This window comes from Vigna unguiculata, chromosome 10, assembly GCF_004118075.2.
Source record: "Vigna unguiculata cultivar IT97K-499-35 chromosome 10, ASM411807v1, whole genome shotgun sequence".
In the NCBI taxonomy this organism is placed as follows: domain Eukaryota; kingdom Viridiplantae; phylum Streptophyta; class Magnoliopsida; order Fabales; family Fabaceae; genus Vigna; species Vigna unguiculata.
The window spans coordinates 34,131,712-34,151,113 of record NC_040288.1 but is presented as its reverse complement, the minus strand read 5'-3'; the positions used below and the strand labels follow the sequence as shown (position 1 = coordinate 34,151,113).

Genomic DNA, 19,402 nt, shown 5'->3' with positions numbered 1-19,402 from the left:
GAGTAACAATAAGATAATTCAATTTTCCAACTAATCGTCTATACTGTTCAAGATCTAAGAAATGCTCCCCCTGTTTAGGTAAAAGTTTAATATTAGGATCCATGGGTGTTTCTACAGGTTTAGAATTCATTAACCCAGTTTTCTCCAAAATATCCAATGCATATTTCCTCTGAGATATGACAATACCACTATTGGATTGTGCTACTTCAATACTCAAGAAATACCTGAGTTTTCCAAGATCTTTGGTCTGAAAATGACGACAAAGATGTTGCTTTAAGAGGGAGATGCCAAGGTTTTCGCTTCATGTGAGAACAATGTCATCAACATATACTATTAAGTAGATACATCCAGCACTAGAGTGACGATAAAAAATTGAATGATCCACTTCACTGTGAGACATGCCAAATTATTGAACACTAATGAATTTTCCAAACTAGGCCCGAGGAGACTGCTTTAGGCCATATAAAAATTTGTGAAGAGGACATACCAATCCAGAAGACTCCCCCTGAGCAACAAAACCCGGAGGTTGCTCCATATAAATTTCTTCATTCAAATCGCCATTTAGGAATGCATTTTTGACATCAAGTTGGTGAAGAAGCCATTGTCGAAGAGCAGCCATGGCAATGAATAAGCGAACAGAGGCCATCTTGGCCACTGGAGAAAAGGTATCACCATAATCCAAACCAAAGATATGTGTGTAACCTTTGGCAACAAGGCGAGCTTTGAGACGGTCAACAGTACTAGTAGGGCCAACTATGATAGCATAGACCCACCTACAACCAACGACAGATTTCCCAGATGGTAATCGGACAAGATCCCACGTTCCCATTACTTATTTTTCTAAGAAATTATCAGCAAAGATGCAAAGGCAATCCGCATATGTTAGAGAATTTTATTCTCTCTGAATCCTTGGCTAAGTTTCGACACTACTTGTAGGGCCACAAATTCATTATTAAAATCGATCAGAAAAGCCTTAAGGAGTTGTTGGACCAAAAGCTTTCAAACGCCAGAGCAGTAGCAATGGCTTCCCAAATTTTTGGGGTATGATTTTACAATTCGATATTCCCTTGGCAAGGAAAATATCCCAGCTGATGCCTTATCTAGAATTTTTCATATGGCATGGTCTGAGCCTTTACATGAGTGGTTGAAGGAAGTTGTAGAGGCAGATTACTGAAAATCACCACCCGCTATATTGAGGTATGAATATAACACTAATGATGCAACCGACCTCAGAGAGTCTTTACAAGCGGTAGATGAGCTTTTAATTAAGCTTAAAGCAAAGTTGCACCAGTCACAAAATTATATGAAGTTGCAGGTTGATAAACGTCGACGAGATGTAAAGTTGCAGGTGGGGGACAAGGTCTTGGTTAAATTACAACCCTATAGACAACATTCAATAGTTTTAAGGAAGAATCAGAAGTTGAGCTTGAGGTATTTTGGACCATTTGAAATTATTGAAAAGATTGGCACTGTGGCATATAAACTTCTACTACCAGAATCTGCTAAAATATATCTTGTGCTTCATGTCTCGTTGCTAAAACCATTTTGGGGGGATCATAGTCAACCATACTTTCCTTTACTGTTGACAACGAATGAATTTGGTCTAGTGATGAGGCCCCATAAAATACTAGACACTCGAATGGTAACTAAAAATGGCAAACTGGTTTCTGAAGTGTTGGTCCAATGGGATTCTGCCTTAGAGCAAGATAATTCGTGGGAGCAAACTAAGGAAATGAAAAGAGCTTACCCACACTTCAACCTTGAGGACAAGGTTGCTTTTATAGGGGGTAGTAATGTAACAAACAATGAGGCTAGCAAAAATAAAGAGAATGAAGTTGTTATTCGTAATGGCCACGTGTCAACAAATGAAGTGGGGAAGGACGTGCGCAAAAGTGACAAAGCCCAGAAAGAGAATACAAAATGGAAGTACTACGTGTAGAGGGGTAGAGGTATCAATTTGGCCCCTAGCCCATGGGCCAGCCCTGGCCCACTCTTCATAAAGCCCGGCCAAAAAAAAAGCTCAAGGCCCCAGATGAGCCCACAGTCCTAATGAGCCCGACGACTCAAACGGGCCCAACAACCCGAACGGGCCCGATGATCCATATAGGCCTGACAACCCAAACAGACCCGACGACCCTGACGGGCACGATGACCTGGACGAGCCCGATGACCCGTATGGACCCGACGACCTGGACGGGTCCTAAGACCCAGATAGGGCCGACAAACCAAATGAGCCCGACGAAACAGACGGGCCCGATGACCCAGACGGACCATACGACCTAGACAGGTTCGACGACCCGGACGAGCCTAACCACCCGGACGGGCCCAACGATCCGAACAGGCTCGACGAACCTAACGAGCCTCACGATCTGAACGGGCCCAATGATCCAGACAGGCCCAACGACCCGAACGAGCCCGACGACCCGTATGGACCCGACAACCCGTATGAACCCGACGACCCGGACGGGCCCTATGACCCAGATAGGCCCGACAACCTATATGGGCTCGAAGACACGTACGGACCTGACGACCCGGAAGGGCACGACGACCTGGACGAGCATGACAACTCGGACGGGCCCGACAACTTGGATGAGCCCTACGACCCGGATGAGCTCGACGACCCGGACGGGCCCCACAACCCAAACAAGTCTGACGATCCGAACGAGCCCAATGACCCCGACGAGCCTGATGATCCAGACAAGCCCAACGACCCGAACGAACCCGACGACCTGGACGAGCACGACCATCCAGATGGGCCCGATGATCCAAACAGGTCAAACGATCAGATTAGGCTCGTCCATGTAGTCGGGCCCGTCCGGGTCACCGGGCCCATCCAGGTCGTCCGACTCGTTCGAGTCATTAGGTCGTCAGACCCATCCGTGTCATTGGGCCCTTTTTGGTCGTCGGGCCCATCCGAGCCGTTGGATTCGTTCGGGTCATCAAGCTCGTCCTTGTCATCGGGCTCGTCCAAGTCATCACGCCCGTCTGGGTTGGTTGGCCCGTCCGGGTCGTCCGGCCCGTCCGGCTTGTCCGGGTCGTCCGGCCCGTCTGGGTCGTCAATCCGTCCGGGTCGTCGGGTCCGTCCGGGTCATTGGGCTAATCCGGGTTGTCGGGCTCGTTCGGGTTGTCGGGCCCGTCCAAGTCGTCATGCATGTCCGGGTTGTCGGGCTCGTACGTGTCGTCGGACCCGTTTGGATCATTGGGCTTGTTTGGGTCGTAGGGCCCGTCCAGGTCATCGGGTCCATACGGGTCGTCGGGCACATTGAGGTCGTTGGGTCTGTCTGGATCATTGGGCACGTTCGGATCGTCTGGCCCATCTGGGTCGTCGGGCCCGTTCAGATCGTTGGGCTTGTCTGGGTGGTTCGGCCCGTTCTAGTCGTCGGGCCCGTCTAGGTTGTATGGCCAGTCTTGGTCGTCGGGCTCGCCTGGGTTGTCGGGCCTATCCATGTCGTCGGGCCCATCTGGGTCATAGGGCCTGTCTGGGTTGTAGGACCCATCCGGGTCATCAGATCCATACGGGTCGTCGGGCCTGTTTGGGTCGTCGAGCTTGTTTGGGTCATAGCGCCTGTCCAGTTCGTCGGGCTCGTCCGGGTCGTCGAGCCCGTCCTGGTCGTCGGGCCCATCCATGTCGTCGGGCCTGTCTGGATCGTTGGGCTCGTTCAGTTCGTTGGGCCTTTTTTGATCATCGGGCCCATTCGAGTTGTCGTTCTATTTGAGGTCATCGATTAGGTCCGGGTCGTTCGACCTATTTGGGTCGTCGTGCTTGTCCGGTTCGTTGGACCTGTCCCACAGATAGGAATATATTTTTCATGTGGAAGATGAAAGCCCATGGGTTGGCCCTGGCCCACAGGGCTTTTGTAGGGTTTTTGACCCTGTGGACTTCTTTGTTGAGGGCTTTTTTTCAATGTGGGCTTTTTTGGCCCTAGCCCACATGGGTCAGGGCCTAACCCTGTAGGCTGGGCCGAATTGACACCTCTAAGAAGGGATTATGCAGTATGAAAATCCTCTCCTCTGATTATTCTATCTAAATTTTCCCGTGACCTTCCTATTTCTTTTCTCAATCTCACTCTTTTACTCACAATCACCAACCTTCTATGCTTCAATGCAGGTATGGCATTGAAGAGGAGCAAATCATAATTTTGCGGTTAATAGACATTTGAATTTCATTGTGTTGCTGGTTATACTTTGAATTGTTGAATTCTGAGACGTTGATTGCAGAAATAAATTTCAGTTACCCAAACTTTGTTCCCAATTCTAGTTTATTGTTTGAAGTTACTGTTTCATTGAAATTTTATCTGTAATTGAGACTTGCTGTTGCATCAAACTACAAATACGAAGAATGAGAAGTTTCTATAGAAATAACAAGACACATAATTGCAACTGATTTATCTGAGATCTTGATTTCAAGTAATCAAAGTATTTTCAAGCACCGTCTGTATCAGAACTACATGAATTAGGATAAAACCTACAAACCATTTCCATAAATATCTTCAACATCTTGTTTACATACCAAACGACTCCCACACCTCTCTATTTGAAGTGAATGACAACAATACGTTTTCAGTACAAATTCAATTTCCCTGCAGTCACCGCCTTTACAAATTATGTCACGCAATTCATCAAAGGACAGATAGATAATATAAAGGTGAGGATCGCATGGCTCCATGGGCGGTAAACACCTGGAGCTGATACAAACCTTACCATGAGGTCCAAAGAAATAGCAATCAACTTCATGATGGCACACATCAGGAGGGACAACATAACTTACTAAGAGGAAACACAAAGCAAATCCCACCCATTCATTTATAGGGCAATTATGAGGGACTGATATTTTTGCAAATGAAACACATTTATTAGGGGCAAACCATGGTGGAATTTCACTCCCTCTGATAAGCATGTCAAATCTTTCTCTGGGAAGACGCAGTTTCTGCATGTTAGTAACACACATAATTAATTTTGAATAAGCAACAAGAATGGATGATCATATGTTACACACACAGTTTTAGAAAGTGGATAAAACTAAGGTGCAAACCTCCAAAACGCCTTTCAGCTGTCTTGGTAAATGCCATTTTGCAGGTGATGCAAAAAGACTACATGGTTTGGATGGATTGAATTTGGAAATCTCAAATGAAGTGCAATTGCTTGCATCCAATCCTCGCATGTTTGATGGAAGCTCTGGCAACCTTTGAAGCTTTTTGCAGTAGTTTAAGATAAGACGCTCAAGCCTTGCCAGTTTGGAAATGCTACTTGGTAAGCTAACAAAATTGTTGCCAGTGAGATCTAGAATCACCAATGAAGATAAGCAATAAAAATCATCTGGGAATGACTCTTCAGATAGATTGCAATAACTTAAATTTATTCTCTTCAAAGAGGGTAGACTCAGTGCTGAAGGTGGTAATCTAAATCCAATAGAAGTTTGATGATTCCCAAACAGCCACTTAAAGGGGAGAAAAAATCCATTTGCCGATTTTGATACAGGCCCTTTGCACCCAGCAAATGAGATATCATTGAGGTTTTCAAGATAAAATACAAATGAAGGTAGCTCTTGAATAGCAGTTTCACTTGCATTAAGTTCCTCTAAGCACTTGATTTCCTTTAAGCCCTCTGGCAAACTACTAAGTTTTGAGCAGCCAGAAACATTCAGAACTATGAGAGATCTTAATTTATGAATGGTATCTGGAATGCAAACAAGATTCTTGCAATTCTTCATATCCAAATGAGAAAGGCCAGTTAGACATCCCAGTGATGTGGGTAGCTTTGTTATAGCAGTCCCCTCTAAAGAAAGCACTGACAAATGTTCCATGCTTTCAGCAAACTCTGGAAGACATTTAAATTGAGAACAACCAGAAAGATTTAAATCATTCAAGGAACTCGTCTCCATTTTACTTGGAAGACTTTTGAGCTTTTTACAGTCTTTTAAATTCAAACTAACAAGTTTCTTGTGGCGTACAAGGGATGGATGAACCTCAGTTAAACTTGTGCAACCTTCAAGAACCAATGATTCAAGATTTGGAACCCCAACAAAGTCTGGGGATTGCTTCAGGTTCTTTGAGAAGCTCAAATTGATGAACTTTAGCTTGTCTAGAAGCTGTTAAAAATTAATAGTGCAAACAAAAGATTATATTAGTTCTCTGACTTATTCATTTACAAAGAACTCTTGACAAATGGTCTTTACCTTTGTCCCATGCCAAAGTTGTTCTATTCTGCTGTGAGGCAATTTGAGGTCAACAACTTCATCAAGTTGATTACTAAGTGGCAGGGTTTTCAGAGGACATCCTCTCCAATGTACAACGTTTAGTGCACTCGGGAGGCAGCTGAGGCCACGAGGAAGCTGCACATCACATAACTTGAGAAACCTTAGCTGACTTATCTTGGAGAAGGATTCTGTGTTCCAGCGTGCTTCACAATCATACGGTTGAACTAAGTTCAGAACAATGCCTCGAATTTCATCAGTTCCCTAGAAAACAAAATGGAAAATAACTTAATTAGGGACATGGGATGAAACAGAGACTTAAAGACCACAACATTGTTTTTTTGTCAATAGAACCTACCTTGTTTTTTGTCAATACATAATCAATATCCTTTTGAGACCACAACCTACTACGTTTCCCTGGGTCATTTGGAGATTCTTGATATACAATATTCCTACCCATTTCTTGTAGCAAATCATGCATCCCCAACTTATTGCTCACCCTATCAAGGGTTACCAAAGATCTTTCAGTTAAAATGTCAATTCCAATTCTGGGATGATCACCACAATTTTCCAAGATATTCATCACTTCATCTATGTCCATTCCTACAAAGAAACATGCAATATCTAGGAACATTTTTTTCTCCAGAGGTTCCAAACTGTCATAACTTATTTTCAGTGTATCTTGGATTTTGGAGTGTGGAAAGCTTCTTATTTGTTCTAAAGCACTATGCCAAACCTCAAAGGTTCTTCCATAAAGATGGGAACCCAATACCTCAAGTGCCAATGGAAGGCCTCTTGCATATTCAACCACTCCTTTGCACAAATTCAAATACTCTTTTTTAGGTTGATCTTGTTTAAATGCTTTCAAACAAAAGAGCTGAAGGGCTTCATTTTGGGCTAAGCCTCTGGCCTTATAGGTTACATCCACTCCATATGTCTTTAGCAGGTGCTTATCTCTAGTTGTGATTATTAGTCTGCTTCCTGGACCAAACCATTCTCGCTTTCCAGTTAAATTCTCCAATTGGCTTATGTCACTTACATCATCAAGAACAAGAAGTACCTTTTTGTTGCTTAAAGAGTTTGCTATTATCTTTTTCCCATCATAAAGATTATAAAAATCATTGCTTCTTACATTAAGATGGGAAAGAATTTCCTTTTGAATGTGAACTAAGCCATTTGTCTTAGACAACTCTCTGATGTTTTCAAGAAAGCAACAAACCTTGAATTTCTCTTTGATTTTTTCATAGACTAATCTAGCCAGTGTTGTTTTACCTATGCCTCCCATGCCCCATATTCCTATGAAGCGAATATCATTTAACCCTATGCCCATGAGTGAAATCACTTCTTTCATCCGTGAATCAATTCCGACAAGATTATCTGTGAAACATGGAAGTCTAGGAATTATTTTTTTCTCTATGTGTCCGACAATTGTTTCAATCAGTGTTGCTTCACTCCTGTATTTAGAGAAGGACAAAAAGAAGAATTGTATTTTAACGATAGTCATAAAGTAGTGTAGCAATAAATAGAGAAAAGAGGTTATCATTTTATATTTTGCAAATCCAAGGTTAAGTGATAAAAAAATTCCTCTAGAATTCCCTTGTTTAATTCCTCTAGAATTCCTCTAGAAAAATGATGATACCATATCATTTGATCTAAATAACACAAAAATAATAAATAAAACTGAGTGATGATGAATGAGAAATCATACTGATCCTTGGAGTCCCATCCAGAGTAACTTGCAACTTGTCTCAAGGCATGTCTCCATCTTTCCACCTTCTCTTTGTCTTCTCTGAATTTCTCTTCATGCTCTTCGAAGGCCTTGGCAAAGCTCCCTCTTTGATGCCTCACATCAGAGGGGTCTACGCCATGGAAGATTGGAAAAGCTTCTTTCTTGCAATCCACAATCTTCTGAAGTTCATCCAAACACCATGTTGAAGAGGCATAGTTGGGTGAGAGAATGATGAGTGCAAACATGGAATCTTCGATGGCTTTCATGAGTTCCACTGATATAACTTTGCCCCTCTCGAGATCATGATCATCCTTGAAAGTTTTAATCCCCCTTCTCTCCAGTGAAGCGAAAAGATGGTCTGTGAAACCTCTGCGTGTGTCCTCACCCCTGAAACTCAAGAAAACATGGTTCGACCATGAAGAGGATGCTTCATTGGTAGATCCCATTGAAATATCACTAACCCTGCAATGATGCTGATTCTGCTAAAGCTCTGTTTCTTTTATTTTCTTATGTATGTGTGTGTGAAGTAGAAACAAAGAAATGATGGGGGTTGACCAATTGACCCTTAGAATGTGAACATGGTACTAAAGTCTTCATAGGAAACACCCTGCAAGATGTGTTTTTTATCTTTAATAAAATAGAAGTCATCAAAAGGTTCATGTTACTTTTATTTCACAACTACCATTATGCCGATTCTCTCGTACTATTCTCATTACAAAAAAGCCATGTTCCGTAATATATATGTGTATGTGAACATAAATAAATAAAGTGACTTAGTGTGATGATCTAAGTGGCACTATTACACTAAGAACAAAATTCGATGATCAAGCAAAGGTGATTGGAATTTATTTCAGCTTGGAAAGTTAATGTTCATATTCCATCATTGCTTTCAAGTTGCATTCTATACCTTCGCAATTCATTCTCCTTATTCCCATCACTATTAGTAACCTTCAGAATCGCGTCATTCCGAGTGGAGAAGCAAGGTATCAAGATTCAAACCATTCCCAGTTGCATCTTTCTTCGTCTTCTGTTCCTCTATTCCTTCTTGGTCTTTTACGTGTTGCATGTTCTAGGCATTGTGTTGCCATAGTGATTCAAGATTCGATTTTAAGGTAGCATTAATTTTGAAACGTTTATTTTTACCCAATTACCTAAAACATGCCTCTAGCGATAATAATATTTTTCCAAATAATAAAAAAGTAAAAAGAAATCAGATGAGTAATATTAACGTAAAAATCGTAAATAAATTGTATGTAAAAAACAACAGCTTTTCATGTCTTTCTCAATTTTCATAAAAGGATTTCGTCTGTTTCTTTTATTCACATCATTCTTTCTTCACTCTCCATTAATAATACCTCGTGTTAGAAATTATTTCCTTTTATCTTTTCTTCAAATTTGTAGTAGAATTGAAAAGGTCAAAATTGCACTAGAACACGAATTGACATGCCAGATTTGAGCAAATGTTTCTTAGATCATACTGCCCTGTTACACGAATTAATGCATCTCAAGAAAGAGCCTTCAATTCAAAATATAAGGAATTTAACCAGCACCATGAAACGGCAAGAATATACCGTATACATCAAACTCTGAGCCAATGACTGCTTCTGGCTTCTAAAACAAAAAAGAAAATAGCCGAATGATGTTGGTTCATATTCCTTTCCTAATCACAAGAAGAACCTCTGTTGAGGGTAAGAACATTCAAGTAAATAAAAGTGGTGTCATTATCTCGTATAAAGCAAATACTGCTCAACCAACTTGGATATTGTTTCAAAGTAATTCGAGCTCCTAATCAAGTTCATATCAAGATTCATGAAGACATGTCTGCATGAATTTGGAAATTCTTATCATTGGAGTTGCCCAACAAAATAAATAACACGGTTGAATCAATCAAGCTAAATCCTTAAAACTAGAAAGTACAGTGCTGACTAATAGTAGAACTTTCATGTTTAGCGATGACCTGTTATTTTTAGGATGAAATGATTGAATTTCAACATATATCTCACCTCCCCAGAATATAAATATCAAATTCTCATCCTCAGTGTGCAATGCTGAAACTCGAGAGTACATAAATCAACCGTAACATTTAAAGCATATATTACAGAGCAATCTTACAATGCAAAATCATCAATGAATGCAGTACAAGAGAAAAATCTTAATTCCACAAAGAGAAGATCCTTTTAAAGTAAGACTTGTCACATAGTGAGTAGTAAAGATGCATCCACGCCAAACTCACAAAGCATTTCATCAAATCAAGAGCATGTTTATTTTAGACATTGATATCTGAAAGCATTTCAACAAACTAGTTTAGGTTTCACTATTCTGAAAGCTATTTTAAACCATTTGGGTTTGACTTGAACCCAACTCCTTATTTGTGGAAAACTATGGCCTCCTTCAGGGAGGTTTACAGTTTCCTATTTTATTTTTCAGTTCTTAAAAAGTTATCGTAAATTAAAATGGATGAGTCAACAATTCACCGATAAGCCACCAGACTCTCCAATACTTTGGATTTGGATCACATTTTGGGTACATCATATAATTAAAGGGATGCATAACATCCTCTTTTAGTTTCAAATCCAATCGACCGTCTAATTAACCCTCAATGGTCAAAATCAATCCAATTGGACACAGATATAAGATTCCATATGACCTTAAGCAGAGAAGAAATAACAAATCCTTCAACAAGCCACTTATTTGAAACATACTAGAAAGAAAACGCCCACTTGACTTTTGTCATCGGAAGATTGATATCATATGCAACAATTTTCCCCTCGATCATTCTCATATTAGGAATCCCACACTTGTGACTTGGCCCACTTGATTTCCCTCACAGTACAATTCGCAACGATATCCCCTTAATCATTGCCCACAGAATCGAATTCATAACCTTGGTTCTGATACCAATGATTATGATTGAGGGCTTAATACTAGGTCAAAACCTATAGCCGCGATTCAATTGTGTCCGACAGACTTAGCCTCACAAATGATATTATCTGCAACCCTTGCCACAATCTCAAAGCGAAACCAACATTCTTTCATTTCAAGAACGGCAAGAGCAGTACCAGATCATCACAATAAACACTTATTTTCAAAGCAACACCGAAGCATTCATCAATTCAGTACAGAACTAAATTATATACACCGATATATCTATATTGTGGAATAATATTAGAGCGAATCGAAATGGCCTTCGAATTTCAAACCTTGCGAACACCGGCCGCAAAGAATTCACTAATCAACGGCACGCCTCTCACTTACAGTACCTCCGCTCTATTAAATGTTGCTGATCCGTTCAAGAAGGTGGGGGCCCTGATCTCAGGCACGGCGGCGAGGGAGTACCGTTGTGTAGTCTGTGGGAGGGAATTAGAAATCAAAGAGTGAGAGAAAAGAAGTAGTTTCAAATATGAGGGAAAAAATAAAATTAATCAGGTAAGTAATAATAATCTTGCCTATTATATTTTAAAATAATAATTTACGCATAAAACTCCGCAGAGATAACGTCCATATTTCTAAAATCTGAATTCTAAACTTATATAGTTGATATTTTGAAGGTTTTAAATTTTTATTATTATAACAAGCGTTTTGTCTCCCTACCTATTTATTTGTCTCTTAATTTTTATAGTAAAAATTAATATTAATCTATCTTTAAAAATTTAGTTTAATTTAATTTATTAATAATTTTTTAAGTTTATTTAACGTTTAATGTATTTACATAAATTTTTTATACATTTTAACTTATTTTTCTTCGATATTAACCAAAAAATATAATTGATTCAAATTTTTGAGAACGAATTAATTTTAATTTTTATTTAAAGAAAAAATATATATTTAAGTCCAAATTTAATTAACCATCAGATGATAATATGGTATAAATAAATTCATTTTCAATTCATTATTTGAATAAAAGATGCATATCCTCTAGCGACAAATTATGGGTTGCAAATGATGCAAAATTTGAAAGTTACACCTAGTTGTCAATATATGGTTCTTAATACTGAGTAAAGTCCTATGTTCTTAATATTATAATAATTTCTTGCAATGTCAAATATATTTATACATAATATGATAGACACATTGATGGTGGTATGAGCATTTTATCCATAAACACAAATTATAAAAAAAAATTAAGAAAATCACTTTGCTTCTCTCCACTTCACCATCAATAGTGTATCTAACATAGCCAAATACCAATGACATGACCATATTAGAAGATGGGAAGCATTAACACCATCCAAATGCCAATAATGCTCAAATGCCCATCTATCACTAATACCATAATGGTGATCAACATTATCCCTTTGTCATCATCATCATCATCATCATGGTCATCCATTGTATTGCACTAAGAGGGCCACCACCATCACCACCCATTGCCATTTTAACCATCCTATTAACATCACATTCACCATTGTTTCCAAACATCATTAATCCAATAATATTCTCTTGTCTTCAGTTAAATTTGAGGAAAATGACGTTTCCCAATACAACTTTGGTGCATCTTTTGTGGGATACATATCTTATCTTTACACTTAGATTAGACTATGATTTGGCTATTAATATTTTAAGACAAGTGGCATTGAATATTCATGTTAACCTAAAAGGCCTTAGAAACCATGCACATTGTAAGGTTCAACTTAGCCATAGTTCAACAAAATGTATGGCTAAGTTGGAAGTTATTTTTTCATTAAAACTAAATTTTTAAATTATACATTATTATTGAATTATGTAATATGAAAACCAAATAATTTATAGATTATACAATCCAAAAGTTAAATAAGTTTCAAATAGTGCAATCTAAGAGTTAGTCATTTGTATAACTAGAATTCATTTTTGTTTTATTTCATAATCCTGAAAAGGTAAAATTGGAAAATTTTTAACATGGGGGTGCAGGAATTAACATATGGAGGTGCAGAAAAATATTGTCAAAAATGTAGTAGGATCGGCCCAATACAAGAATAAGACCAAGAACTATCAGACATGAACCCATTATAAATACTTGTTAATTTTTGTGTCAACAAGTTTATGTATATTTATATATCTATCTCTCTTCTAATGGAGATTATATTTTTTCACTTATTTAACATATTTTGAAGAGAAAAAATTTGAATAAAAAAGAGAGAAAAGGTTTGAAAATTTAGTTAAAATATGTGTATTAGATTGAAAAGAATAAAAAATAGTGTATATGAAAAATTTTGTTCTTAAAATAATAACTTTATCTATCTTCTTTTTATAAGATTTTTTACGATTATTTATTGATGAATAATATAGTCAGGGACTGAACATTGCATAACATTGATGAAGATATGAAGAACTCAGAAGACATATAATATAAACCTCCACCAATGTCTACCAATGACCTAGCAAAATAACCACATTGATATTTACTTAACATTTAACAATCTACCTCAGCATTTAATGTGTCATGTCATTAAGGTTCTAATACTCAGAGGACAAGCAAATGATGAACATGGTGACACTTCATCATCTTTCACAAATGTATTACTTGACAACATCAAGTGTGGGGAAATCCTAATATTATTTTGAAGTCTCAGTAGAGTAGAGGTGTCAAAGTAAGTCGATTTGGTTCATACGAGTTGGTTCATCACAAGCTGAGCTAAAAAAAAGTCAGTTTAACGCGACTCATTTTTTTTGTGAGCCAAAATTTTGTAAGTTAATCCGATCCATCACGTGTCAGTGGATTAGTGGGTTGATTCGTTTATAAATATTTTTTCTTTTTTTGTAATTTATTTTATATATTTATTGCATTATAATGAGAGTGAATTGACTTAATTTATTTTTTTATTATAGTGGAATAAAAATGTTCACCTAATTCTCGAAATATTATTATAAAGGTAATAGTTAAATTTTAAAGTATCAACATATGTAACGATATAACATGACAAACAAATTATTAAACATTTAAACTATTCAAATATTATTAAGCAAAATTATAACATTTAAAAATATGAAATTTTGAATCTATATAATTAGAAGTACTAAATAATTATAAAAAAATAAAAATAAAATTGTAAAAAGATGTTGGTGGATTAAGTGGGTCAACCACCTTCAACCCGACTCAAACTCGTTTAACTCATGAGTTAAGTGAGCCGACTCAGTTCAACCTATTTTTGAAAAAATTGGATTTTTTTCAACCCAACCCAGCTTAAACTTGTGATGAGTCGAATTGACTCACAGGTTAAAATCCATTTTGATATTTCTAACCCTAACTCAACAAACACTAAACCAAGCACATGAACAACATGAAGGTGATATTGGAAAACAAGATAAATCAAAATGAAGAAAAAAAGAGAGATCTAGAGAGTTAAGAAGAGGAGAATAAAGAGGATATGAGAACCACAAAAAGAAAATAAATGAGTTTTTGGAAGATCGAAACGAAGAGTCAAAGATGTAGTATCCCACTTCTTAGAGAAGATAAGATAATAATACCTCAGCATGTGAGTGTGCATGTTAATGGCAAGTGAGTTTGGGAGACATATATCAAACACCTTGTTTGCATATTGGGTCCCTTCAATTTCATTCATGTTCACCATTACTCATTTTTCATATTATTTATATTCATATACGACATAAAGCAAAAAACCCCTTTCAAATCACCAAATTATCTCATTTAGCTCCATATCAAAAGTGCAATTCTTAGATATTGTTGGTTCTATTTAAAGGCAAATTGGTTTCTTGGTAATCTCAAAATTCATCATTTATTTAATTAGTTGAATTGTAAATTATAAATAATCTCAATTTAAGCATCGAAAAGGATATAATTAAAAAGTGTAAGTTTAATTAATGTCGATAAACTTTAAGGATGTAAAGTAATAGATAAAAAAAAACATAATTCTTTGATATGAAATAAAAAAAAAATCATATACGTTTTATTTTTAGATGAGTATTTTGTAGTATGTACTTGTGGCACTTCCATTTTGATGAAGAGGATCATGTCATGGCCTCCTCAGCACCGCATGATGCTGTGCTGGTTGGCTAGGGTTCTCATCACCCACCGTCCATTTTTGTTGCTGTCTCCTCTCCTTCACCGTTCACCTACCTTTGTGGACCTTTCATGGACTTTCCGGTGGGCCTGGCCCACCCTCCTTCAATTGGGCCCACCCTCCATTCGTGGTGTGCTAGTAGTCCCACTTCTGTCTCAATCTTTCTTTTCATACTCCCCACAGTGCTTTGTGCCATTTTGGGTAGGCTAAGTTTCCATCCACGGAAAAACCACTTCTGCATGCAAATTTTGTCCTCCTTTATTTTTTTAATTTCTTCAAATTATTAAAGTCTAAATCAGTTGTTTGGTGTGAATTATTATGAAAACTCATTCAATTTACAAATAAGTAAGGGTAGCAAAACAAACATTAAAGTTTTTTATATGTCAAATTGCTTTTTGTATGTCCCGTCTAATTCATCAAATCAGTAAAGACAGATTGAGTTGACATCTCTATTTTTCACTTAAATATTAAATTAAAATTGAAATAATTTAAAAATGATTTTTTATACTATATTAACTCAAAAATATAAATATATAATAATATTATAATTTAAATTATTAATATTCAATATTAAAATAATTATTTTAATTTTTTCAAAATTAAAATATCGGTGTAACAAAAAAAAATTGAAAAAATTGAAAGTTAAGCAGAACGTATTCCATAATCATCAAACAACATGAAAAATAAGATATTAAACCCTTTTTCACAAACGATATCTTTATGTAGAAATTAAATACATAATCAAATATACTTTTAAATTAAATCAACTATATTTTTAATATCATAAAGTTAAAATATTACCAATAAAAAATATATTAATTTTTTATATTTTTCATTTAATTTAAACAATTTCATTTTTTTTACTTTTTTTTTAAATTTTATTACCACTCCCATATAAATAAAGCATCAATATTAATGATATCGAAATAGAATGTGATTGGAAAATGAAATGTAGAGTCGAGAAGATGTTAATCAATGTTGAAAGTATTAAATTTATGTACTTCCAAAATTGGAGAATTAAATTGAACTAAATTTTTAAAAGTAAACTAATTTAAATTTTGATTAAAAATTAATAAAAGTGAAGGTACTAAAATATATTTAATCTTTTGATTAATTTAAGTTGGCTAGAATATATTATTGTAAGAAATAACTTTTCTTGCTTATTCCGTTTATATTGATTTAATAGGAAGATTATATTAAAAAGAGCTTAAAGTACAGAACTATTTAATTTGAAATTATAACCAATTAACACAGTAGTATTGATAGCATTATTTTTGCAAAAATTATAATGTGGTTATTTTAATTTTCAATTACTAATAATGTGTAACACTATTAGGTAAGACAGGTGCAGGCTTTTTAGCATGGTCCTACAAGAATTTGCCAAGTTTCTCTCACCTATTTGTTTTAGGGAATTATATTTCGTCGTTCCAAAATTAGTTATTTTTAGCTTTTAATTTTTAAAATACCTTTTTTTTCTTTTGAAAGATAAATTGCCATAAGACAAATATGTATTTCTATAATTAAAGTCTATATTGTAAAAAAATTAATAACTTTTGTTAAAATGTATATATTATATTTTAAATTTATTATTTGCGTTGTGTTATCAGTTAATTTTAATTATAATTGTGTGAAAACTTAGAAAATGATTATATATATATATATATATATGTGTGTGTGTTTTTTTTAATAACAAAAATCATTCTTTTTTAGGAACATTTCCTCTCGAGTTTTTTACTCAGATCTTTATTTGATTGAAGATTAGAGGTCATACTAAAAAGTTCTACAAAATTCAACGATCATAAAATTAAATAATATAAATTCTTATTTTGTTCTGTTTTAGGTATTTTAGGTCTTGAGTCGCATGTAAACTCTAATGTTGTATATTTGACTTTTAGTTACTCTCTATTGTTCTTAGATCCTAATGATAATCTTAGAATTCTAATTGAAATTTTCATTGTTTAACTGGTGATCGTGTGTGTTTTGATGTTTTAGAAAAATACTTGTTTGAAGAAAACATCCTTGCCTAAGATGAGGGAAGCTAACTTTTGCTATCGTACATTTTGATGACTTAAGTAATTGATTGGAGATGAAAAATTGAAATTGTATGATTTAATTTATGTACTTATTTGAGTTGTAAAATTGGGAAGCACGATTTATAATTGCATGTTTAGGTTATGTGATCAATTTTAGTGATGCTTTGTGTGTTGTATCGTAAATGTTTTGAATTAAATATGATTGTCAATATTGGAGGTGTGATTTTGGCATGAGATGGAACTGGTATGAAGTGTTTGACATTACTAGAAATTCTCATTTTACATGAGATTTTTCTTGCAATTTTTTTTAACAAATTTGCAAGAAAAGATTTTTTTCTGTTACTTTTTCTAAAAATTTAATTGACAAGTAATTCCTTTGTGAGTAATTATTTTCTACAAAATTATAAAATTTGCAAGTATTTCCTATCAAATTTGTTGTGAAAAGTGTTTTATACAAAATATTTTACAAGAAAATTGGTAGTAATTTCTTGCAAAAAAAGATTTTCATAACAAAATTTTTAAGTATTTCCTACGAAAAAAATTTCAAAACAAAATTGACAGAAAATATGAGATTTTTTAGCAGTGTGATATGAATCGTAATCGCTTGTTTGTAAAAACTAAAATGTGGAAGCTTGTTAGTAAAATCTGAAATGGTGGAAGGGATTGTGAAAATTAAGACTTTATACAATTTAAGTTTATATCATAGAGATTACTATGAAATTATAGTTTATGTATCAACTTTAAAAAGAGTTCTATTAGTTTTTAAATTAATTTCAAAATGTTTTAGTGAATGTGGAATTTCTTTTTCGGTGTACTAGAACAAATTCAGAACTCGATTTAAATTGATTTTTTAGACTTGATTCATGAATCTAAATGAATTGAAAGTAAACTATGTGTAATTCCTTTCTCGGGTTAGTGTTTTATTATTTTATAAAAAGTTTAAAAAGGTTTAACAGATTAGTGTAATTTTTGTAGAATTGAGATTCAAAACACTTGATATCATTTGTGATAACACAACAATAATTTGAGGTCACTCTTATTATTTAGCTTTCTATTAGGATTTTTTTTATGCTTAAAATTTTTATGTGTTGAGTAGATAGGGTTGAGGGAGAGAACGGATGGTTTAAGTGGATTTGAGAGTAAATTGTGTGTTGTTTTTTTATTAAGAAATTTAGAGATAATAGTGAGTGAATTTAGAAATAAAGTCTGTAAAAGTTTATGAGTGATTTGATTGATGTGATAGATTAAAAAAAATATTTTAATATATATAAAATTAAAATTACCAAACTATCCTTAATAAAATTAAGATAAAAATTAATGTTTTAATAAAAATGAAAATGATGTATATATTTTTTTTCTTTTTGTAATCCATGTGTGATCAAAACAAGCAGGATTGGATCCACTCTCACAAGGTGTAATGGATTGGTTTTGCAGAGGTCGAAATTAGATCCTCTATCACTGGATCGGTTCCAAGCTATGGTGGATTTGACCCAAGGTCTAGTAGATTAATTCCAAGCCGTCATGGATCGGTTCCAAGTGAAGGGATCATATCCCTCTTCCCTTGAGTCTTTCATGAATTGATTCCAAGTGAAAGCATGACTTTTTTTATTTGAGGATAAAATGGTATTTACCTAAACTATCCTCTCAAATCAGCTCAAACAATGCAGAATTGAAAAATCACTCCATCCCATAAACAATCACCTTTCCTCATTCTGATATGTATTGAAATGAACGCTCAAATCATTTTCTAATCCATCCTCATAAACAGGTAATCTCTTGAAACGAACACAAAATAAAGTCGATGGTAATAATAATTTTTAATAAGTCAATTTTATATCAATATTTAACTAATTAAAATCAATTCTTATATTATTTCACATACAAGTGATCAATTTAAACATTAAATTTCTTATAATCAAAATATTGATAATTAATTTTAATGACAAATTCAAATAAAAAAACATACACACTTTTATTGTTAAGATTCAAGGATAATTTAACTATATCTTAAAATAATAATTAAATTAAAAATTAGACTATATCACATTTAGAAAAAGCCGTCACATTAAGCAATAAATATAATGCTTTTGTGATCCTTCTACAGAGATAAAATTGTTTTGATCTCTCGCTTAACCTACAATTATCACTTAAGTTAAACACATCTTACTTGAATATTATTGAGACATTACTTAACTTAGGAGTTACCGCTTTAATAATATAAAGCTCGAAAGTATCAAGTATGTGGCAAAATAAAGAGAAGTTCAATAAAAAAAAGAACACCTCAAAACTCAAAACTTTATTTAAAATAATTTCATAATCAAATAAACAAAATCTATTAAAATTAAATAGAATACAATAAAACATTTATTCCTTTATTCTAACATAATAAATAATTAAATATATAAATATAAACAATAATTAATAATAAATTAAATTAAATTAATCAATT

At 34.9% G+C, this 19,402-nt stretch overlaps 2 protein-coding genes across 3 annotated transcripts; one reads left to right on the top strand and one right to left on the bottom strand.

Moving 5' to 3' along the window:
• The first annotated feature begins 1,639 nt into the window (after positions 1–1,639).
• Positions 1,640–3,266, top strand: LOC114165582 (sporozoite surface protein 2-like). Its single transcript, XM_028050169.1, has 2 exons — positions 1,640–1,892; positions 2,206–3,266. Exons 1-2 carry the CDS (start codon positions 1,640–1,642, stop codon positions 3,264–3,266), a joined length of 1,314 nt encoding a protein of 437 aa, XP_027905970.1.
• Positions 3,267–4,453: 1,187 nt separating this feature from the next.
• LOC114167064 (TMV resistance protein N-like) lies at positions 4,454–11,319 on the bottom strand. 2 transcript variants are annotated; one of them, XM_028051987.1, is made up of 6 exons: positions 11,123–11,319; positions 7,902–8,349; positions 6,552–7,647; positions 6,176–6,457; positions 5,033–6,088; positions 4,454–4,927 (listed from the first exon to the last, which is right to left on the bottom strand). In XM_028051987.1, the coding sequence occupies exons 2-6, from the start codon at positions 8,186–8,188 to the stop codon at positions 4,466–4,468; spliced, it is 3,183 nt and encodes a 1,060-aa protein (XP_027907788.1). In that variant the 5' UTR covers positions 8,189–8,349; positions 11,123–11,319; the 3' UTR covers positions 4,454–4,465. The 2 variants fall into 2 exon arrangements, with proteins under 2 accessions (XP_027907788.1, XP_027907787.1); XM_028051986.1 differs by lacking the exon at positions 11,123–11,319 and adding an exon at positions 8,830–9,128.
• Positions 11,320–19,402: the final 8,083 nt, after the last annotated feature.